General features: G+C 53.9%; 2 protein-coding genes across 6 annotated transcripts; both read right to left on the reverse strand.

The window, feature by feature from the left end:
- Window positions 1–3,418: 3,418 nt before the first annotated feature.
- Window positions 3,419–9,675, reverse strand: LOC105727900 (probable transmembrane reductase CYB561D1). Of its 3 annotated transcripts, none has more exons than XM_012468064.3 (3): window positions 9,614–9,675; window positions 8,601–8,638; window positions 3,419–8,054 (listed from the first exon to the last, which is right to left on the reverse strand). In XM_012468064.3, exons 2-3 carry the CDS (start codon window positions 8,610–8,612, stop codon window positions 7,551–7,553), a joined length of 516 nt encoding a protein of 171 aa, XP_012323487.2. In that variant the 5' UTR covers window positions 8,613–8,638; window positions 9,614–9,675; the 3' UTR covers window positions 3,419–7,550. The 3 variants fall into 3 exon arrangements, with proteins under 3 accessions (XP_012323487.2, XP_012323486.2, XP_012323488.2); XM_012468063.3 differs by having other exon boundaries at window positions 9,481–9,628; XM_012468065.3 differs by lacking the exons at window positions 8,601–8,638; window positions 9,614–9,675 and adding an exon at window positions 9,124–9,414.
- A 1,364-nt stretch (window positions 9,676–11,039) lies between these two features.
- On the reverse strand, window positions 11,040–19,839 carry ATXN7L2 (ataxin 7 like 2). Of its 3 annotated transcripts, XM_012468059.3 has the most exons (12): window positions 19,664–19,839; window positions 17,594–17,659; window positions 17,107–17,211; window positions 16,508–16,718; window positions 15,928–16,214; window positions 15,279–15,361; window positions 14,684–14,937; window positions 13,660–13,858; window positions 13,397–13,518; window positions 12,069–12,864; window positions 11,681–11,758; window positions 11,040–11,182 (listed from the first exon to the last, which is right to left on the reverse strand). In XM_012468059.3, exons 1-11 carry the CDS (start codon window positions 19,788–19,790, stop codon window positions 11,717–11,719), a joined length of 2,292 nt encoding a protein of 763 aa, XP_012323482.1. In that variant the 5' UTR covers window positions 19,791–19,839; the 3' UTR covers window positions 11,040–11,182; window positions 11,681–11,716. The 3 variants fall into 3 exon arrangements, with proteins under 3 accessions (XP_012323482.1, XP_012323483.1, XP_064228801.1); XM_012468060.3 differs by lacking the exon at window positions 11,681–11,758; XM_064372731.1 differs by lacking the exons at window positions 11,040–11,182; window positions 11,681–11,758 and having other exon boundaries at window positions 11,772–12,864; window positions 19,664–19,790.
- Between the last annotated feature and the right edge of the window lie 1,484 nt (window positions 19,840–21,323).

Here is a 21,323-nt window from a genome sequence, read left to right on the forward strand (position 1 = left end):
TCTGACTGGTTTATTTATATTTTCAGCCTGTGGGTGGTGTTTGCTGTACCTCAGAAGGGTGTGGCCTATCTAGGAAGAAAATCCTTAAGTGCTATTATAAGGACATGGGTGAAATACACATCTAGGCATTAAGATGGACCAGGGGTCAGCAAACATTTTCTCTAACGAGCCAGACAGTAAATATTTTAGGCTCTGCAGACCATACAGTCTCTGTAACGACTCAACTGTGCTGCTATAGCCTGAGTGTAGCCACAGACAGGACAGAAACGAAAGACTGTGGCTCTGGTCCAAATCAGATTTGACTTATGGACGTTGAAATTTGAATTTCACATAATTTTAACATGGCTTTTGAGTTTTTCCAACCATTAAAAAATATGTAAACTATTATTAGCTCACAGACCACATAAAACCAGGCAAGGGCTGGTTTGACCAACAGACCATAGTTTGCTGACCCCTGAGATAAGGTTCTCATAAGAAATGTCACTGAAGCTTTAGAGTTTAGAAATCCCATGACTTGGCGCTGAGGCTTGTAGATAATGAAGTCTTCCTGGACCCTAGGGTGGAGGGTTGCCTCCCTGCAGAGTTCTCTTAAAAGTCTGGATCAAGCTTACTGATCATACCATGCAAAAAATGTTTGGATTGGGTCTCAGAAAATGGTAAGGAGCAGCTCACTTTCACAGAATTTTTTTAATTAGTATTTTCATGTTGTAAATAGTAGCCATCTTAGGCTAAAAGTATATTCATCTAATGGCCAGGTTAATCTTCCTTGACAGTCTAGTGTGTCCTAGGCATTGCGTGGAACGGAAAAATGCAGTCTCTACTTTTTGGTGCAGACTCAGCCTACCAGAAATTGGACTGGATTCTAAACTAACCATGCAGATTCTTTGGCTACTCCCTTGGTGATTCCAGAAGGGGATTGTCATGGCAGATTCCAAAGGGGGAGAGGAAATGATATAAGGAAAAAAATTAAAAGAATCAATTTGAATACCTAAAGTCTTGACCGAAGGGCAGCCCTCCTCTAGCTGGAAAGTTGTTTTTCACTTGAGTAACAACCAAGGTGATGAGGGGTGGAGCTACTGCACAACCAGCCACATCAGACAAGTCAACCTTGGCAGTCAGTGAAATGACAGCTGTTGATGTCAGAGCACTCCCATAGTCTGCATTTATACAGTTTTTTATCTACAAAGCAGTTTTTGCTATGGCTGACAGGATGACGCCGATAAGGAGAGCAAGTCTGATGAAGACTAGTTCTCCTGTTTTGGCCTGTGTCCGGCCCAAGGAAGTCCATGGCTGCATCTCTTCCACACACATCCCCACCCACCCACTCACATCCCCACCATCTCCCCCATGCCACAAGAATTCCTTAGATTCTGGCCAAGATGTGCAATTTTGTCTGCCATGCCTTGTAGCACTCCTGGCTCCTCGTAGGTAGCACTTGCGGGGAGGGAAAAGGCTAACATGACAGTTTTCTTTTAGAACAGATGAGAGTTCAGTGCATTGGCTAGCCTAGCCTCTCTTCCCCCTAGTCTCTCCTTCCCTTTCTGTATTTGCACTTCTTGCACCACTTATCTTGTGTCTCCCAGGAAACCAGTGGGGAAGCTTCACTTTCCCCACCCACAGAGCAGAAAAGGCTCAGGCCCTGCAGTGGGACAGTTGGCTTTTCTGGTCTAGCCACAATAAGCCTGTGCTGGATGCTTCCTCTCCTAAGGCTTGAGAAAGGAAGGCTAAAGCAGCTGCCAGTCAAGCCCCTTCATCAAGCTTCTACACTCTCAGGTGGAAAGTGCAAAATGGTGAAGACACTTAGACCTGCCCTGAGGCCTCCAATCTAGTCAGCTTGTTTACTCTCCCTGGTTGGAACCATGGCCTGAGAGAACTAACCTGCAGTGAGCCAGGACATGGAGCCTTGCAGTGGGACTTCTGGATGCCCTTTGGCACTGGCATACATTAGGCAGGAGTTGTTGCCCCCAAAGCCAGTGTGTGTGTGCATGTGTGCACAGACAGGTTGGGGAGTACTGGAGCTGGATTTACTTTGTGCTTCGTTTCTCTCACCTCCCACTGCTTCCTCACTTGGTTGTAGTTTGTTTTTGGGGGTCCTGAGCAGAACTGAGCATCCTTAGAAAGTACCATGAGATAACTGGGAATCTGCTTTAAAGATAGGGATGCTAGGGGGCCACTTATGTATACTCAGTAAGACAGAGTTGGCTCCTCAGATACCGCTGAGTAGCCTGAAGTCTTTCCTTAATCTGCTTCCAACAGAGGTTAAAAACTCATCTAGGAAATTCTAACAATAGGAGGTGGATTAAAAACTGAGATTGTTATTCTGTTACACATCTGGTGACTAGCCAAGTCCCCTGAGCGGGTGGGTAGGGGGAAGCTTTCCTCACTGGAGGTGATTTCTGCCTACCTTAAGGGGTTAAGCCCAGCCCATGCTGGAGACAGGCTACCTCAAACCACCCTCCAGGGCAGTTCTGCCTTTCAGCTTGCCTTCTCTGTGCAGTGCTGGCGAGAACTGCTGAGGCTCTGCACACAATGCCTGACTAGCGTGTCATTCCTGGATCCCAGGACAGAAAAAACAATTACGATAAAAAACGAATATTCAAGCCTCTGCACTGCTGTTGTTCCTGCTTCTTTGCATCCACTCCAGGCAGACTGCTGGCTGCTCTCAGACAAATGGAATGGAAAGTATCCTTCCCCAATTTAAAATTTAAACAGAACTGCTTTCTGTGTGTGTGTGTGTGTGTGAATGCTGCATTCAGTGTGTGCGTGTGCGTGTGCGTGTGCGTGTGTGTGTGTGTGTGTGTGTGTGTGAATGCCAATAAAACACTTTGAGGAGGAGGGGACTGATCCTACTCCAAAAGCCTGAAATAGGAAAAGGAAAACCAGGCTGTGGACCCCTGGAAGCCAGGGTCACAGTTCTCCATCTCCAATGCTTGAGGCAGGTGTTCCTCATTCTGTGGCTTCGGGAAACCAGAGGGTCGGTGGTCCTGTTTGTTACAGTTGCTCCTCCCTTCCTAGCTTGTCTGCCCCACTTTTCCCTCAGAAGGGCAGAATTAGGAGAGATTTAGATAGACTTGTGACCTGCAGCTCCCGACGAAGACCAGCTTCAGGAAGTTCAGGCTGGATCTAGGGAGCAATGGTACTGACTCCGAGCTCTGCAGTCTGCCCTGTGATTTGAGAACACCAGGCAGGCAGCACTTAAGGCAAACGTCATTAGTCATGGCCTTGGTGACATTTCTGGCAGGAGTAAGAGCTGGCCTTGCATCTGGAAGAAAGAAATGTGTCCATGTTTTCTTACAATGGTGAAAACAACCCTCCGAGACTTAGATCCCCTGTCATTATCCTTAACTGTATTGCCTAAGAAGCATAAAGCCCAAAGCCTGGCTCAGTGAAAGAGAAAGACAAGAACATGATAATACCACCTGTTTACATGTGTTTAGTTTAATGCTTTGAACTTTCCAATTCCTGTTAACATTCATTCTCTCATCTAACCCTCACAACATCCCTGTGAGGTAGGTCAAGCAATAAGTGGTTTGCCCACGGCCACACCAGTGATAGGGACGGAGTAAATTCATACTGCAGGTTTCCCAGCCCCCAGGCCGATGCACCTTTCATTTCATGTTATGCAGGATTTGTGCCAACCAGACACAGGAGCATCAGGAGCACTACCAGAAGCCTCCCTGCTCTCTAAGCTTGCAGAGGAGCCCCAGAAATGCTGGGCTTGAGGTATCAAGACCAGGAGTGCACCCTGGAGGCCAAGACAGGTAAACAGAAGGAAGGGCAGGAGTACTAGAAGTTGAGGCTCAATAGCCACCCCTGCCACCACCACAGTCACTCAGCCTAGCGTACACTGTGTTCCCTACATATCTTGACCTTTGTCAGGTGCAAGTCTTAATTTTGCAAGTTTACTGAGAGGACTCTCAGTGCCCACTCTCAGAAGACAGACACTGCAAGGCGTGGCTAGCAGCAAGATTCCTGACTTCCTTCCCACAGTGCCTCCCCATTCTGTTACACTCTGCAACCCAGGAAGAGGGCTAAGGTCAGGGCTGGCTGACTCAGCCTGCAAGTGCTTAGAGATCTGAAGCTGAAAGGCCCAAGCACCATTCAGCTAATGATGATTATTAACTCTGAACAGGCCTTGGCACAGCAGCCAGCTGGCTCAGGGAGAATGCCTGAATCTCCCACAGTGAGATTTTAAAAACAAGGCCTGGCCAGGCACGGTGGCTCACGCCTGTAATCCCAGCACTTTGGGAGGCCGAGGCGGGCAGATCACGAGGTCAAGAGATCAAGACCATCCTGTCCAACATGGTCTTGATGGGGTGAAACCCCGTCTCTACTAAAAATACAGATATATGGTGGGCAGGTGCCTGTAGTCCCAGCTACTCAGGAGGCTGAGGCAGGAGAATTGTTTGAACCTGGAAGGCAAAGGTTGCAGTGAGCCGAGATCACGCCACTGCACTCCAGCCTGAGAACAGAGTAAGACTCCATCTCAAAAAAAAAAACACAAAAAAAAACGGCCTACAGCATCCATGCACGGGGGTGGAAGAAGGTGGGACAATGAGAAAGAAAGGATGGGCCAGTGAGTGGGGAAGGGCAGTCTGCTGTGTGAAAGGGTCGGGGGAGAAGGAGGCCCAGCCTGGCAAGTGGTAACAGCCTACCACTTCAGAGCCAGGAAGGTGAGGCTGGAGGACCTCCCCTCACGCAGAGCTCCTCTCCTTCCATACCATCCCCAGCTGCGATGGGGGTCAGAAGAGGGGCAGTTACAGGAAAGATGGGGTTTTGGAGGGGTAGCTGAACCCAGGAAGGTAATCTCAATTCTGTTCAGATTTGGATACAGAAGCCATCTATATTTCTAATGTCCTCAAGGTTGAATCTGAATATAATCAAACTTGGAATATGATCAAATTTGGAATATAATCAAATGGAATCGGGACTTAGCTTGATATGAAAATTTGTGCAAATGACACACAAATTTTTAAAATCTAAGCACCCTGCCCTGGCTTTTTTTTTTTTTTTTTTTTTTAAGGCAAAACAGGCTGACCACTAGCAGCTTTCCCTAGCCAGGAAGCAAGGACAAAAGGGCAACCATGTGCTTTCTCCTCCAAGGCGTTTGCTTCCTTGCTGAGGAGCCAAGTGAATACCCCAGACATGAGGAGAAAAGGGGAGGTGCGCGGAACAGAGGATGGAGGAGGAGGGAACACAAGCAGGAGGTCATGAAGCTGGGAGCCACTGAGATCCCAGCTGGAGGAAGAGTGCCCTGGCACTGAGGTCTAATGGCTGTCCAGCTGCTGCCCTAGGATGTGAGGGCAGGTGGTGATGGAGAAATGGAAAGAGGGGGGAGGGAAGTCACTACACAATCCGGCCTGCCAGGATGAAGGGCTCCTCCTGGTGACCTGTTCCCTATACTGCAGTCAGACCAGGCTAAGCAGCAGACCACCTGTGCCCTCCTCTCTGCTCTGTGCCCCTGCCCTCCAGGCCCGCTGGTCAGAAAGGCGACAGCTGGGCCCCCTTCCTCCTGCAGAATATAAATGACTCCCCCTTCCTCCCAGGGCTGGGAATAGACATCAGATGGCACAGCCCACGCAAACTGCCGGCTGTCAGCACGCCTGCCCGCCCGCCCATCAGCCCCCGCACCACCTGGGAGGAGGCAGCACCTCAGGCAGGCTCAGGCTTTACTGCGGCATTGCCTGCTTGCTCTCTGAGCAAGCTGGTGAACTTTGCCTGGCCCTCCTACCCTGCTGCAGGTAGGGTGAGCCCCTCAGCATTGGCTGTGATGAGGGAAGAGGAGATGCAGTCCCTGGATCAAAATGACCACAGGTGAGATTCTCCATGCAGCCCCAGTAACTGTTTCTTCCGAGTTCACACCACGCTGGATAGTTTGAGAGGAAGGAGGACAATGAAAGAGACAGGAACAATCATCCTTCTGCACAGCAGGGGCCTCCTTTAGATGCTTATCCTGGAAGATGCAGTCTCCCCCAGGAGGGGCATAATGAGGTACACGGAGAGGACACTTCTGCCCTTGCTGTCCCCATTCTTGTACTATTGAATCACACCAACCTCCTTTCTTCTGAGCTACACGGAGAGGAGGACCTGAATCTTCAGAAGACCAGGGTCATCCACAACATTAACATCTAAGAACACCTGCCCCTGCTCCCAGGAACTGGAGCTCCAGCGCCTACACCCCAGGCTTCCCAGAGTTCCCTGTGAGCTAAGTGTACCTGCCTCAGCAGCACTTTCCTGGCTTCGCTGTTGTCAGTCCTTGCCATGATTTAAGGAGGTCCCATCTTCCCAACTGAGCCAGACCACAGCTAAGCAGTCTGGCATCCAGTCCTCACCACTGAGGGCAGTCTGGGGAACTACTTTCAGCTGCAACAAGGAGGGGGGTTCTCTGTGGGGAAGAGAGCCCAGCCCTCATTTGCCAGCTGGCACCAAACTCAGTCCCCTCTTGGACCAAAGAGCTGGCAAGAGATGACAACTGAGGAAAGCTTAGATAACAAAAAAGGGAAGGGGGGAACCAGAGAAACTTTGTTTTCTTTGGATCAGAAAAGCCCTTCCCCACTTCCTTGGCCCTTATGAAAAGCTTTAAAAGCTCCAAGTAGCTATGTGCTAAGGCAAGAACCTGAGCCCTAAGAAGGGCAAAGCATGAGATGCCCAGGGCTCCTTTGTCCTGAGAAGCAATTTCAGGGGAGGGAGCACACACAGGCTGTGCAGCCCTCAAGCCCAGATCCTGAGGTGGGCTGAAGGAAGATGCCAATGCCCTCCTGCTCCTCCAAAAGCTTTAAAGTGACTTTAGTGCCTTCACTGTCTTACAGTCCAGAAGACCCTCATCTGAGTCCCTTCTCTCCACAGGGTCTGACCCCCTATGCCCTGGCGCAGGGACCAAATCAGCACAGATTTCTGAAGGGCCTCAAGGGCAGAGCTGTCCCTCCAGGGGAGTAAAGGGAGAGTAAAGAACTACCCCGAATGTGCTAAGTGGTCCACGTGGTTCACAGCTGGGAGGGTGTTCTGAGACATGGACCTGACAGATGTTGAATGTTAAGATGGAAGGGACTTAGAGACTGCTTAGAAACATTTCACAGATGAAGAAACGGAGGTCTTAAGGTATGGAATGTACCTAAGGTTATACAACAGAGCCTAAGAGTACCATATCCCATAAACAAGACCCATGGGCTCTCTCCACTACATCACACTGCTTTCTTAAAAGTAAGTCAAATATCCATGGATGCCATTCATAACTTACAATTTTTCATCAGGCACACAAGCAAGAAATGACCACCAGCACATCACTAGCATCACCCAAAACTGACTCTCATCAAGTAGAGGCTTCAGGATCAGGCTCTCCGTCACCTTCCACTAGTAGCCAGTACATTTCCCCATTTTGACCCACTGAACTGAATTATTCCTCAGCAATAGCAGCTTTGGTTTCTGCAGTCCCTGGACCAGCCAAGAAGTGCAAAAACCTGACCACTTCTGAAACAGATCCTTTGTAGACGACCAAAGGAACCATGAAGTCCAAGGTAAATGTCCCACCTAGATTCAGAGTTTGCAGGAACTCACATTTCCATTTTCTTCCTTGGTAAGTAGGATCTGGAGATCTGGTGCATGATCACGAGGGCTGGATACACAGGCAGTGCCAGGCACAGGTACCATGCTGCACCTTTGATCTGGGCCTGGAACCATACTGAGTACATGCCCAGAAGCACCGTTACTGTAGCCATCAGGTAGATCACTAGTCCACATGTCAGATGGTAGAGCTTGAGGCGAGCCACCCTCGAGACCCTGGCTGCCCGAGGACAGAGGAGGCAGAGCCCACACAGTGCCTGGCCACCAGTGGCCAGCAGTGTCAGGGCTCCTACCCAGCTGTGCCAGGACACCAGATGAGGCAGTTCACTGCGGGTCCTGCTGGAGATGATGAAGCCCAGGCCCAGAGCTGCACAGAGGATGGCTAGGGTCTGCCCTGCCCAGTGGAGCCGGATCCGAGCTTTTCGGGAGCAGAAAAAGAACGGGGAGTGTTCAGGTGAGAAGAGTAGGATGGCTTCGGCCATGCAGAGGCAGAACTGTGAACACAGGAGAGAGCAGTAAGCCTCATGTCTGGCTTGGAGGCCTGAGAAAAAGGAGGTCCTCTCATACATCCTAACAAAGAGGACAGAGGATAGGGTTTAAATAAGTTCCACCAGGACTACCAGCCTCACTGCTCAACATTTCTGGCAACAAAGTCTCCTCGTTCAGGTTGACATCTCCCCACCCCAACCTCTACAATGACTCCCATTTCTTGACCAGTGGAACAGCAAATGTTAAACTTCCTCCTGAAATTTGGGGACAAGTAGGGAGATGACTGGATAACACCTCACCCCCCTTCTCCTTCAGACCCCCAATGGAGAAAGAAGTACCTTCCATGCCCTGCCACCCTTTTCAACCACCTGACATTTGCCTATGGCCCAGCCCTCCGCTTTCCAAATCCCATAGGCTGCAGGGAAAGATAAGCCCTAGATGTTTCCTCCACCCATCTTAGCCTTAGAAGGCTGAGCTTTCTGAAGGCTAGGTGCTTCCCTGGGAGTGAGGCGGGACATACCCAAACAAATCAGATAGAAGCCCAAACTCACCGCCAAGGCCATAAATACAGGGTGCCAGGAGAAAAGACCTAAGAATCAAAGAGAAGAGGCTGAGGGTTCCATACCATTGTTCCAGCCCCTGTAGCTAGGTGGATCCCAAAGAATCCAGCCACAGGAGAAAAGTAGCATCCCCAACCCTAATTGGGAACAGGAACTAGGGACAAAGTGGAGCAGCTAAGGGGCCCCAAGGTAAGCAACCAAGAGGGCCTCCCTATACACACAGTTTGGTCTGGGTTCGCCGTTCAGTGCCTCTCAGCTGGCAGCTCAGTACCAGAATAGAGAATAGACCTCTGCCTTTTTTGAGACGGAGTCTCCCTCTGTCGCACAGGCTGGAGTGTAGTGGTGCGATCTTGGCTCACTGCAACCTTCGCCTCCCGGGTTCAAGCGATTTGCCTGCCTCAGCCTCCACAGTAGCTGGGACTACAGGCGCGCGCCATCACACCCGGCTAATTTTTGTATTCTTAGTAGAGACCGGGTTTCACCATGTTGGCCAGGCTAGTCTCGAACTCCTGACCTCAAGTGATCCACCCGAGTCGGCCTCCCAAAGTGCTGGGATTTCAGGCGTGACCCACCAAGCCCGGCCTCCTTCACTTCTATCCTCCATCAGGGGACCTGTTTCTGAGGAAGTAGTTCGGTCTGTTCAATTGTCTGCCCTTCCTCCGCAGCACCCAAAGCCTCATTCTTCCAGGACCCCTGGGGCCCCGCCCCCGCCCCACCAGGCCCTCAAAACCCCTCCACTGTCTCTGTCTCCCCTTTACAGCTGGGGTCCCTCCTCCAAGTCTCTCGGCGCTCCCAAGCGCTGCCCCTCCAGCATCTCCGCTCCGCCCCCTTCCGCAGCCCCGCCCCGCCCCGCCCCGCCCCGCACACTCACTGGTTCCTGGCCGGGACAGCGCTGTCAGAAAGATGGTGAAGCCCAAAGCTACCAGGTGCGCCAAGATCCCACTGCCTCGCCGCAGCCAGCGGGTCAGTCTCGGCTCCCCAGCTGGAGCGGGAACCAGACCTACCTCCAGGGGCTGCATGGCCGTGCCCAGCGGGCCCTCACACTCCAGCTGCCCGAGCACGTCTTCCGGGTTTGCGATCGCGGAGGCGGAGGCGGCTGCAGGAGAGGCTCCTCCCCGAGGACGCCTCCGGCAGTGCGGCGGAGTGGCCCACAGCGCCCTCTGGGGGCTGGGGGGGAAGCGCGAGTGCTCCGGAGAGGCCCGCTCCCGCGAGAGCCCGGAGGCAGAAGGGGACCGGATAGCTCTCGGCCCACCTTCATTTGTATCTGTGTGTCTGTCTACACGGGCCTAAATCCAATCAGCATGTGGAAATTACATTTGTGGCAAACGATTTCAGTGAAACCCCAAATCACACACTTAGTATGCTGAACCAAGAGTGTGAAACCAGTGTTTGGAGCCGATTTCTAGTAGTACTGGATTTCCCTGGCTGTGCACTGTGTCCTGTCGCCTCCTCTTGTTTTGTTGAGGGAACAAGCCTCCTCTCTGCCTAAAAGCAAGGCAAATAGGAAATGACAGGGCTATAGTGCCTTGAACCTGGCTGACCAAAGAAGGGAGATGCAAGTCTCATCTCCTATCTGAAGTTGTCCCCAGCGAGATAAATGGAATAACTAGGGCACTCCCAGCCCTGCCGCCTCCTCAGCAGCTGCTCAGCCCTGAGGAGCCAGGTGATCCTGAGGGACCAGGGCCTCCCACACCACCAGTTCTGCAAGTGATGATGCCTCTTCCCTTCCTGCCTCCAAAAAAGGTGTGGTTCAGCCCAAGGAGGCCTCCCTGGGAAAGGTTCTACCCTTTCCTTAAAGGCAAACCCACAGGCCGGGAAGAAAGGCTGTCCAATAGAAAGCAGGAACTTCCAACAGCAATGACCAGCCCAGCTCAAGCTCCCTAAGTGGTTGAGAAAATGAGGCTGCTGGTAAGAGGTCGGAAAAGCAGGAACAGCTGAAGAAAAACAGGCAATAATTCAGGGAGGGATGGATGCCTAGGGTTGCTGGAGGACCACAACCAATTCCACAAGCCAATTCCCAGACCCTCAGGGCAAGGATCCTAGAGAAGAGCCAGAGGTGCAGCTCTCCCTCTCAAGTTTCTATTACTAGTGGGAACATAGTCGTCTCTGGGGTCAAGACTCAGGAAGCCTTGCCCATTCAGAGCCACACACCTCATCATCCTGTCTGGAAAGAACACTCTCCCAGTGACACAAACCCCATGCATTTTCACACTACTGAAAATGACAAGATGACAATAATAATAATGAGCATAAGAGACTTTTGCAGGCAAGCTATGGGAGCTGGAGTCTGGCTGCCTATCATCTCAGCCACCCAGGGTAGAGCTGGGGACAGTAAGGACATTCATTTTGTTATTTTTTTTTTTCCTTCCTTTTCTATGTTTCTGTTTTTATATTTTCATAGCAGCAACAGAACAGGGAGACAGTCTTGAGGTATTTTAAAGAGATTTTTTTCTTAAAAAAAATAATATAAAGTTATAAAAAGCGGCAGCAGCCTGGGGCCCAGATCTGGAGGGGAGGAGGTGCTGGCGGCTCCGTTGCAGTGGGCAGGCACTTTCTCATTAATGGGCTTTTGACTGCAGGAAGACAAGAGGCAAGAGAAAGGGTCAGGGTGGGGGCCTGCCTGCTGTCCTTCCGGTGAACTGTGTGGACTACAGGGGCTAAAGCTTGATTTCCTTCTGCTGGCCTGGGGAGTAAAACTGAGCCAAGGGGGAAGATGAATGTCAGCTCACTAGAGCCAGTTTAGGTAGTGAAGTTGGAGAACACACATGGCTTATGGGCCCACATCTAACCCAGGAGAGCACCCCCGTCCCACCTCCAGTAAGTCCCTCCTGGCAGAGATCATATGGAGAGCACATGGCATGCTACGCCAGGGATCCCACCAGAACAGGCAAATAAAACTGGCTACAGGCTTTACTAGTAATCCTGGAGAACCTGTCTGTCACTCACACGGCTGGAGGTGAGCACATGTGCAAGGTGGGCACACGTGCAGAAGTGGGCATGGGGTCGTGTGCCTGCCCTTCAAGGCCCTAATGCCCAGAGGAAAAACCAGTGAGCAAGACCAGCCCACCCACCTTGCTGCTTGGCATGTTAGGCTGTGACCCAAGGACTCAAACTCCCTTTCCTTCAGGGAACAGAGGTAGCTCCAGTACCTGGAATGAGGGTCACAGCCAATTCAGAAACAAGTGACCCTCTGGTTACAGCAAAAGCAGGGGTGGAGGGGTGCTGCATCTCCTTAGCCCAAGGGAAAGGGTTAGGGATGGGGGAAGGTTCACCAGGCAAATGCTGGAGTCACTTTGCTAAGAGCTGACCTACCTCTTCCTAAGGAAAACAGTCCAGGAACTCTCTCTCAACTTCCCCTTCCTCCCTTTCCCTGCACAAACACCAATGTAGCATCTTCTCCGTATCAGGTACCCACTGTGCACCCCACCCTCGTCAATCTTCAGGGAGCCTGGCTGGTACCTTCAGTGTAGAGCACTTCTCCTCAAAGGCCAGGGCCGGGCCTGGCTTCTTGCGGCGCACAGAACAGGCCACATCAGCAGGGGCACCAGCCTGACAGTGCTTGGCCTTCACTGGCCGGCAGTACGTAGCCAGGTTTTTCCGCTTCTTGGCCACCTCCTCCTCAGAGAGGCAGTTGGTTGACAGGGCCTTGGCTGGGTGTCCAGCTGCTCCCCGGTTCTCCAGCTGAGAAGACTTGACTGGTGTGGGGAGCTGATGAGGGGAGCCACGACAGTCCAGGGGCCCTGCCCGCTTCACTCTTGGCCCCATTGTCCCATTAAGCCCCATGCTCAGGGCTGTTTTAGTCTTGGCCGAGAGGCCCCGGCAGCCAGAGGGTTTGCCTTTTCCAGTGGGCTCCAGGATGCAGGTCCGTTTAAAAGTGGTGGGGCCAGGGGATAACTTCCGCTTTCGAGAAGGGGCCTCCATCTCCACCCCGTCCTTGCCTTTGGATGACTTGCTGGCCTTGGAAGGCGGCAGCTTGCTGAAGGACGGGGATGGCGTGTTGGCAGGCAGTGGTGAGGTGATGGCCTGGCTCCCGCCCATGCACTCTGCCTGGCTACAGGCGGCCGCCACGCTGGGGGAGCCTGCAGGGTAGCTGGGGACAAGGCTGTCCTTGGTAGGGGGCGTGGAGGCTGGGCAGGCAGGTCTGGGGGGTGGACCTGGAAGGCGGGGGCAGCTGCCTGTAGAGGATGGGCTCAGGGGAGCAGATAAGGGGGAGTTGACAAGGTGAGATGGAGGTTCGGTCGCCGGTGGAATCTTCCTGCAGCGAAAAGAGAGCACGCTGTGACTGCCAAGCAAACAAGAGAGCTTCCCCCAACACAAGACACACTCCAGTCTCTCTGCCCCACCTAGAAATGGCCAGCAGGGCCCCAGAGTTGCTGCCATCTGCTGGGAGATGCTGGAACTGAAGGTTAGGAAGATAGCACAGGGATGTGCCTGTGGAGAGGAATTAGCCCGTATATACGAACTAGGACGTAGACTCACCAGGAACTTCATTTTAAATCTTGGTTGGGGCATCCCCTATCTCTAGTCACCCAAAAGGTACTGGAAGTGATGGATGAGAGTCTGGATTCACCCCCAGACCACCTTCACATGCCCTGCCTTAGCCAAGCTCTAGGCTGCCAAGTTTTCCCACCTCCTTTTCATGCCACTCCCTATCTGGGGTCCTGCTGGCAAACGGCCAAGGCACACCTATGGGTATATGGGAAAGATCAGGACTTCTGAAGCCCAGGTATGTCTGGAGCCTGGGAATGTCCATTCTAGAACTTCCATTCTGGGCCCAAGAGACTTACTTCCACATGTGTGAGCTGAGGTGCCGTTCCAGCATGGAGCTGAGTGCCGAGCAGAACCGGTCCAGCCGGCGACTAAATACATAGCATCCTGGGCTCACCAGCCGGCTCCCAAAGGTGCAGAACTAAAGGCAGAAGGAAGGTGCATGGTTGGCAGGGTTGAGGTGCACAGAGGGCATCTGCACACAGGATCTGACCTCCTCCCCATATTGTGGGCCAGGAGTGCTGGGCCACCCCCACCCTAGGCCCCTGCCCCAGGTTCTTACCGCCTGTGGCCTCGGGGGCCGGGTTGCATAATGGCAGTCAGGGGAGAGGTGGAGGTCATCAGATGTCCCCTCCTCCTCGCTCTCCTCGCTGGAGGCCTGGGCCCCACCCCGGGGCATGGGGAAGGGGAACAGGCCTGGGTCTCCATCACCACCACAGGGGCCTGCATCATCCAATTCACTCTCAGAGGAGGCCCGGGACCTGGAAGGGCCAAAGGGGATGTGAGGGGAATGTGACTGTTGTGGGGTCAGAGTAGGGGCGTCCTTGAACCCGCCAAGCTCAGAGAGCAGAGCACGGGGGGCAGGCACCCTGCAGGGCAATCAGAAGAGGACAGAGGGAAGGGAAGGACAGGAAGGAACCACAGAGCTCACAGAGTAAGAGACAGAGAGACCGCTCCCAAGGGATTCTCTCCCCAGCCCCTTCACCTCCCAGCCCCTTCCTCCTCAGGGGATAATCTGCTCCAGATCCACCTCCTCCAGAAAATCTTCACAGTTAAACTGCACCCAGCTCTGGTCAGCCCAGTCAACTCGCTCAACCCCCTTCTTGCATCACATATTCCTGTGAGCCTGTCTGTGAGCAGAACCTGTTTCGTGTCTGCCCCTTGTGTGACAGGCAGAGATGCACGTGTCTCCTTCAGCAAGGCAGGCTCTCCCCGGGATCCGGCGTAGCCTCTGCACATGAAGCAGCCAGTGAGTGAATACACGTAGGGCTGCCTTGCCCGGGACTGTGACCCTTTCGGCTCCCCAGTGACAAGATTTGGCCTGTTGGAAGCAGCTGGGAAAATGTTTATATCCCAAGTGTTGGATCTGGCATGCCGCTGAGAGGCTGGGATGCTATGGCACGCTTGGTTGGGAACGGGGGCATCTCCTGCTTCCACACCACTGTCAGGAGCCCCAGGAGTCCCCCCACACTCAGGGCTGAGTGAGTGCATCTTCCAGGACACTCCATGAGCCTGTTTCCAGGGGCCCCTGATGGCTGAGGGGCCAAGTACCCCCAGGTGAGGTAGGGGTTGGATGCTAGACGTACCTGGGCAGTGCACAGTATGGGTAGGTCTGCTTGGCACGGACAGAGAAAGTGCTGCTGGGAGCAGCCACTGCTGCCACAACCTGGACTGCAGAAGGGAGCTCCTGGGAGGGGCGCTCGAAAACTTGCTCCTTGCGCCCTGGGCTCTTCTCCTTGGGAGACTCCCCTTTGCGGGAGTTGGCCTTCAGCTCTGCCACCAGCACATCAAAGTCCTTGGCTCGGCCCTGGACTTCCCGGCGCTGGTGTACTGAGTGGATCTAGAATACAGCAGGGTGGAGAGCCGGGGAGCAGGTATGAACTCAGCAGGGGTGAAGGACGGCAGGGTGGGCATATTTGCAGGTGTGTTCACATGTCTTTGTTTCCCTCCTCCATGGGGCCAAAACCCTCCCTTAGGATGGGGGAATCCAGAAACCACCCCTGCCCACTGCTCCCATCTTCTGCCCAGGAGGGGCATCCCCATCTCCCCTTCCCTAAGGTGGGCCTAACCACTCTCCCTTAAGCTGGATCTTTAGTAACATCAACATTCCTCTCCTTGCCAGGGAAGGAGCGGGCAAGCCCTGTGCTGTCCTGCCTCACTGTGCAGTGGGAAGGGGGTTACCTTGCAGGTCAGCAGGCGGGTACAGATCTTTTTGGTCTCTGGATTTATTACCCCACACTGCCTGTTGAGGTCGCACTCCTTCCCTGTGGGGAAAGCAGTTTCAATGAACCTCAAGACCAATTCCAGGAGTTCCACAGGAGGATCTGGCCACTTCCTGCCAAGGGCCTGAGAAGAACTGGGACTAAGGCAGAAGCGCCTCCAGCCCTCAGCCTGGGGCTCCACCTTCCAGAGAAACTTCTAGGCATCAACACCTCTTTGCTGGGTGTGAGAACCATCCCTATCCTGATCCCAGGTGCTCCTTTTGGGACTTCAAGCCCAAAACAGGGCAACACATATCAAGAAACACAAGCAGCCGTGGGCATTTGGGATGCCAGAGAAGCCAGTTGACATGTGTCTGGCGCCCTGGATCTAGGTGAGAAAGAGTGAGAAAGAACATCACCTCCTGGGCATGGGCTGCATCAGGAGACACGGGCTGGAGAGAAGCTTCCCAAGAAGCAAGCAAGTCAAGACGTGACAGGGGCTCCTGTACCCTACAACCTGTGACGGCCAGGCTCATAAACCTGACCTCCTCCCCATCTGGCCCAAGGACGAAGCCACCCAAAGGAGTCCCCACTCCACTTTCCACACCCCCAAGACCACAACTACTCACGAGCCATCTTCCGGTGGGTTTTGGGGGGCAGCCTGGCCCCACTGGGCTCCTTTTCAGGAGGGCTGCCTTCAGCCCGGTGACTGGACCCCTCACTGGGGATGATCTCGATGTTCTCTCTGCCAGGAGGTTCTTTAGAAGCGAGAGCCATGGGAGGTTTTCCAGGGGAGTCCTTGGTGAGGCCCCCTGGCTGGCTGAGAAAAGCAGAGGGTGGGGCCACCCTGATTCCGTGTCCATCGGGCTTCGGGAGACTGGACATCTTCTCCAGATTCACCACAGGCACGAAAAGGCTACACATGGAGAGAGGGGGTTGGCTGGGGAAGGGGAGGGGAGGCCTGGGGCCTAGACTCTAGCCCAGTGCCATCTCCTTCCCAGCCCTGGAACTTGGGTGGGCTCCAGCAGGGGTGTGAAACATGGGAAGAAGAGACCCCATCTTCCCTGGAGCACACGGAAGGAAGCTGCAGACAGGCACTGCCTCCTGCTGTGAGGAGTATGCCTCGACCCAGGGCTGCCTCTATTGGTGTCAACCCCTCCCTGGGTCAGGGTCAGGGCCAGTCTTAGAAAATCTCCAGCCTCTCCTTACCAGAGGTTGTCTTTCTGGGTCTTCTCAGGAGGCTGGTGGCCACGGCTCCGGGACCCCTGGCCCTTCTCCCTGGAGGAGGTTTTTGTGGAACCTGGGGCCCTACAAGCTGGGCCCTGCCCATTCACTACATGGCATTTCTGAGAGCTGGCAGGGGCTGGAGGTGGGGGTGGGGCCCGGGCATAAAGCTTGCTGAGGGGCCCATGTCTTCTTTCTGTCACCAGGAGGTGGAAAGAATAATCAAGGTGAGTGGTATCACCGCTTCCTTCCCCAAGCCAGCCCTGTCTGTAGACACACATGACAGAATCTGAGTTTCCTTAAATTAGATTGAAAACATACCTCCTTCCTAATTCAATCTGAGCCTTCAAGACTCAAAATTCAAGACCTAGCTTCCTGAACTTCTTAACACCTCCCTTAACTCCACAGGATACTAGAATTACAATAACCTGACCCCCCACAATGCTCTGAAGCCACCCCCAGGACCTTCCTATCCTCAACACCACCCTCTATTACCCCACGAGACCTCCCCACTGACCCTGTCCTCAGAGTTCCCTGCTCTACCTTCCCCTGTCCCTCTGTTTCTGCCTTAGGGCTCCCCTCACCGCAGTGCTTCTGGAAAGCTTGAGGCTTCACCACTTGGCTGCAGTGGTTACACACAACCAAATAGAAGTCGTCATGGGCAGGGCAGTGCCCGAAGATGGACATGTCTGCAATGAAAGAAGCCCATGTTACTGGGGCTGAGGATCCCAGGGTTTCCCTGAAAGATTGGAGAGCACTCCCATCCCACCACTCAGAGGGCACTTCACCTCCCCGCTGACATGACAGGCTCCATGCTGAATGCTCCCAGTTCCAGAGTTCAATCTAAGCAGTCCCAAAGGGTATGCGCTTTCAGGTGAGTGGGTAATCACCTATGATTAGGATCTCCAACAACAGGTCACAGGAGCCAGAGCAACCGGCCGACTCAGACCTATCAAAATGAGGGTCCCCGACAGCTGCTTCAAGCAGCCACCTCCTTCTGTAGTGTGGTGGAAAAGTGGAGCGTGGTCCTGTCTGCCCTGGGTCCCAGCCCTAATGTGTGTCGACTCCCACCTTCTTTAATGAGGGTCATGGCATCCAACTTCTTCGTGTTTTTGCTACTCTCCTCCAGCTCAGCCCCTAGAGGAGAAACACAGCTCAGAAGGGTCAGGGCCAGTTTAGGGACTCACCAGCCTCTCCTTACCAGAGACTGTTCTTCCCAGAAGACAAGCCAGAGGTTGTCCCCTTTCCAGAAGCCAAGCCAGAGGTTGTCCCCTTTCCAGAAGCCCCAAGCAGGGCCTGCAACACAGCAGTATGAAGCCCCCATTCCGTGACAAGCTCCTGGTGCTAGGACCACTTGGGGAACCTTTCAGAGGGTCATTCTCAAATGCCCATCTTCCTTCACCTGCTGCATCTGCACCAAGATGGCCCCACTAAGAAGAATCCATCCACCTTTCTTACGGGACCCTTCACTTCAAGGTGCAGTTCAGGGTTCCACTGCTAACTAGTTGGGTGATTGTGGTAAATATCATCTCTTTTCCGGGCCTGCTTCCCCATTTAAAGGGGAAACAATCCTTAACCAATTTTTCTATAAATCCTTGAGTCTTTTCTTGAGACTTCTCAGATGGGTCCTATCTGCTACTCTGTGGCATCCCAAATAGATGCTCTGCCAGGTCCCCACCCCCATGAATTCAATTTTGCTCCACCTGGGTTACCATAGCATTGTCAAAGTTACACCCAGCTTCCCAGGTCCTGCACTGATAGGATGGTCACAGAGCAGAGAAACTGCTGTCTTTGGTCCTTGGGCATCTTCAAAGTCTCCTTGGTCAGCTATGCAAGTCCCTCCCCTTCTTAGAGGGGCTTTGGGCAGGGGTTGCCCTTGTACCTCAGTTTCTGGGTTAATGACAAAAACACCTTAGCTGTGCAAAGCAGCTTTTTCCCCATCCCCCTACCTCTCTCCCCCCCCTCCCTCCTCTACGCCCCCTCCCTGTCCCTTGGAAAAAAAAAATCAATTCTGAGTCACCAAACCCGTCTGACTCCATTTCCGGTTCTCAATGCACCCAGACCCTGACAATGGCCCCATCCTTGCCCACCCAGCATGGGGCAGCCCCGGGGTGGCCTAGGCTCCCACATAGGTCTGCTCTCTGATGCCCATTAACAGATATGCTCCCTTCTAGGATGAGAAGATTGTTAACAATCTTATATAATATCCAGATATGAGGGGTGGTGGGTTAGGCACGCAAGAGACAAGGGGCAGCTCCCCCTCTAAGTCCGTGAAATGCAAGTGCGGGGAATGATGGACAGAACGAAACTGAGAGTCAGATGTCTCAGAGGAGAACAAGTGTCATTAGAGAGCCCTCCAGGCCGTCTCCTCCTCCACCTCTTCTCACTTGCAAACTTCTTCAGGGGCGTGATGCCCGCTGTCACCCCGAAAGGCCACGAGGCCAGGTGCTCCCTGGGGCCCAGAAGACAAAGATCAGAAGAGGCTGTAGGCCTGCTCACTAAGGCACTCAGGGGCCTGGAGAAGGTGGGAGTCAGAGGAGAGAGCCAAGAGGCAGGGCAAGAGGCCTGGGAAAGGACAGAGGGTTGAAGGCATGGATGGATGGACTGAAGGATGGAGGGAGAGAGGGAGGATAGATGGATGGATGGAGGAACTAACGTGGAGGGGGCGGGGGTCTAAAAGCACTGTAGCTGCAGGCAAACGCCGAAAAGGAGCAGGAGGTGTGGGGCAAAAGGCGAAGGAACAAGGGGGGTGAGGAAGGGGGCACAGAAGTGGGGTGCGTGGGAAACACGTGGAGAGGACTGTTGCGGACAGGGAAAGCCAGAGGCAGGTGCCGGAGGGGCGCGAGTTGGGGACCAGCAGGCAAGGAGAAAGATAAAGGCAAGCCTATGTGGGGGCAGGTATTGGGGACTGGCAGAGGCAGAGGTGGGCTGGGTGGGCTGAGAGCGGTGAGCCGGCGCTAGGACCCGGAGGCGCGAAGGTGACGGAGCGGGCGGGCACTAGGACCCGGCGGGTCCTTTGTTTGGGGGGCCGGGGAGCCGGACGGCGGCTCCAGTCGGCGGCTCCCCTCAGCTGGCGGGGGCCCGGAAGGGGGGAGGGGAGATAGTGATGGGGTCCCCGGACTTTAGGGTGGCTTCACTCACCGTCAGCCGCGGGCAGGTCGGCCCGCTCCACCCACGAGCTCCAGCTCTGTCCCGCGAAGTCATCGAGACTCGGCACCCGCCGCTCCAGAGCGGCCATTGCTGCCGCCGCGCGTTCACGCACCGCCATCACCGCCGCGGACGCGCGCCCGCCCTGGCGCCGCCGCCGCTCGGCCCCCTCCCCCTCGCCCTCGTCGCGGGCACGCCTCCCCTCTCCCCACAACCTGCCTTTCCAGCTCACTCTTTGCGCAAGCGCAATACAGGTTGCCTGCTCCCCGCCCCCTCCCTTCTGCACAGCCTTCTGGGAAGTGTAGTCTTCTAGCGGATGCTATTGCCTACCGAGTTTGCCGCCAGAGTCCCTCCGAAATGCACAATTGCGGGGGGGAAAGAGAAGACCAAAGCTCCAGGATCTCCTCTTCTAACCCTTACGCACACATTCTTTGTGCTACCAGTCCACTCTCCCAGGCTCACTGCACCTCTCCCAGCCCCAAACCTTTCTTTGCCCAGACGCCCCTCTAAGCCGTGCATCCGCCAGCTGGCTGGCGCCCCTTCCCGGGCTGGCGGCCACGAAGCGACGCCGCTCCCCTGTAGATCGAATAGGGTAGGTGCAGGGAGGTGGGCGCTGTGAATCAGAAGGGCAAGGGGAGGGAGTCTGTAGGATGTGCTGAAGGACACAGGGGTTGGAGTGGGGGAGGGCCTCGGCTCCCGTGTCGTGCTTCCTCTGTGGGAAACCCACGCTGCCCTGATGCAGAGCAGAGGGTTGGAGTGGCGTTGTCTGGGTTTGAGAGGACCTGGCTAAGCTGACCAAGATCACCTGTCGCGATGACAGAAGGCTGTCTCCGAGCCAGAGCCAGCCCCGGAACTGGGGTGGCCCCGAGGCGGCTGGTGTTTGCAGCATCTATGCTGATCCGTCTCTCTTCTCCTGAGAACTGCGATCGATACCCTGTACCGCCTCTTCCCAAACCCTGGCTGGACCCTGACTTCATCCATCACTTTGCCTTCTTTTTCTAATGAATACTTTCTCTGCTGGAAGGGCTGCTTCTGAAGCCTCGGCATAGGGAGATTTCTCACCAGAGCTGTCATCTTCCTTGCTAAGGTCTGGAAAGTACCTTAATCATCCATTTCTTTCTTCTTCTCAGCTGATAACATTTCTTCCCACCCTCACACAATCAAGAGACAAAAGTCTGCCTCCTCTATTCCCCCCGCAACACATTAGAAAAGAAATACTAATCCTTTTTCCTCAACCTCTCGCACCTCACCCCCCACCCCCACTCTTGATCCTTTAGCTAAGGGGAAAACAAGTTTGGGAGCAAGACCTCAGATTTTCTTCTCCTTTTCATCCAGGGAAGGTGTAAGTACTTCAAGAATAATCTCTGAGGGCAGGGAATCAACCTGAGACCCACAGATGATCCCTAGGGTGTCCAGGAATCTGGTAAAAATTGAATTGTTCAATTGTGCCCAAGTGTATTTTTCTAGGGGATGTAAATGTAGTGGGTGATTGTGTGAAGGGGGATAGAGGTGCAAGTTTGTTCAACAAGAAGCTAATCGTTAAGAAATCGAAGCATATGGCCCTCAACTCCTGACAGGAAGCCCGTTTGGGTCACAGATGGTAGGACAGCACATGGAAACAGCTTTGTGGAAGCCACTATCTCTCACCTTTTGA

This window comes from Aotus nancymaae, unplaced genomic scaffold (assembly GCF_030222135.1).
Source record: "Aotus nancymaae isolate 86718 unplaced genomic scaffold, 86718_ANA_hifiasm-v0.15.2.pri h1tg000007l, whole genome shotgun sequence".
Classification (NCBI taxonomy): Eukaryota; Metazoa; Chordata; class Mammalia; order Primates; family Aotidae; genus Aotus; species Aotus nancymaae.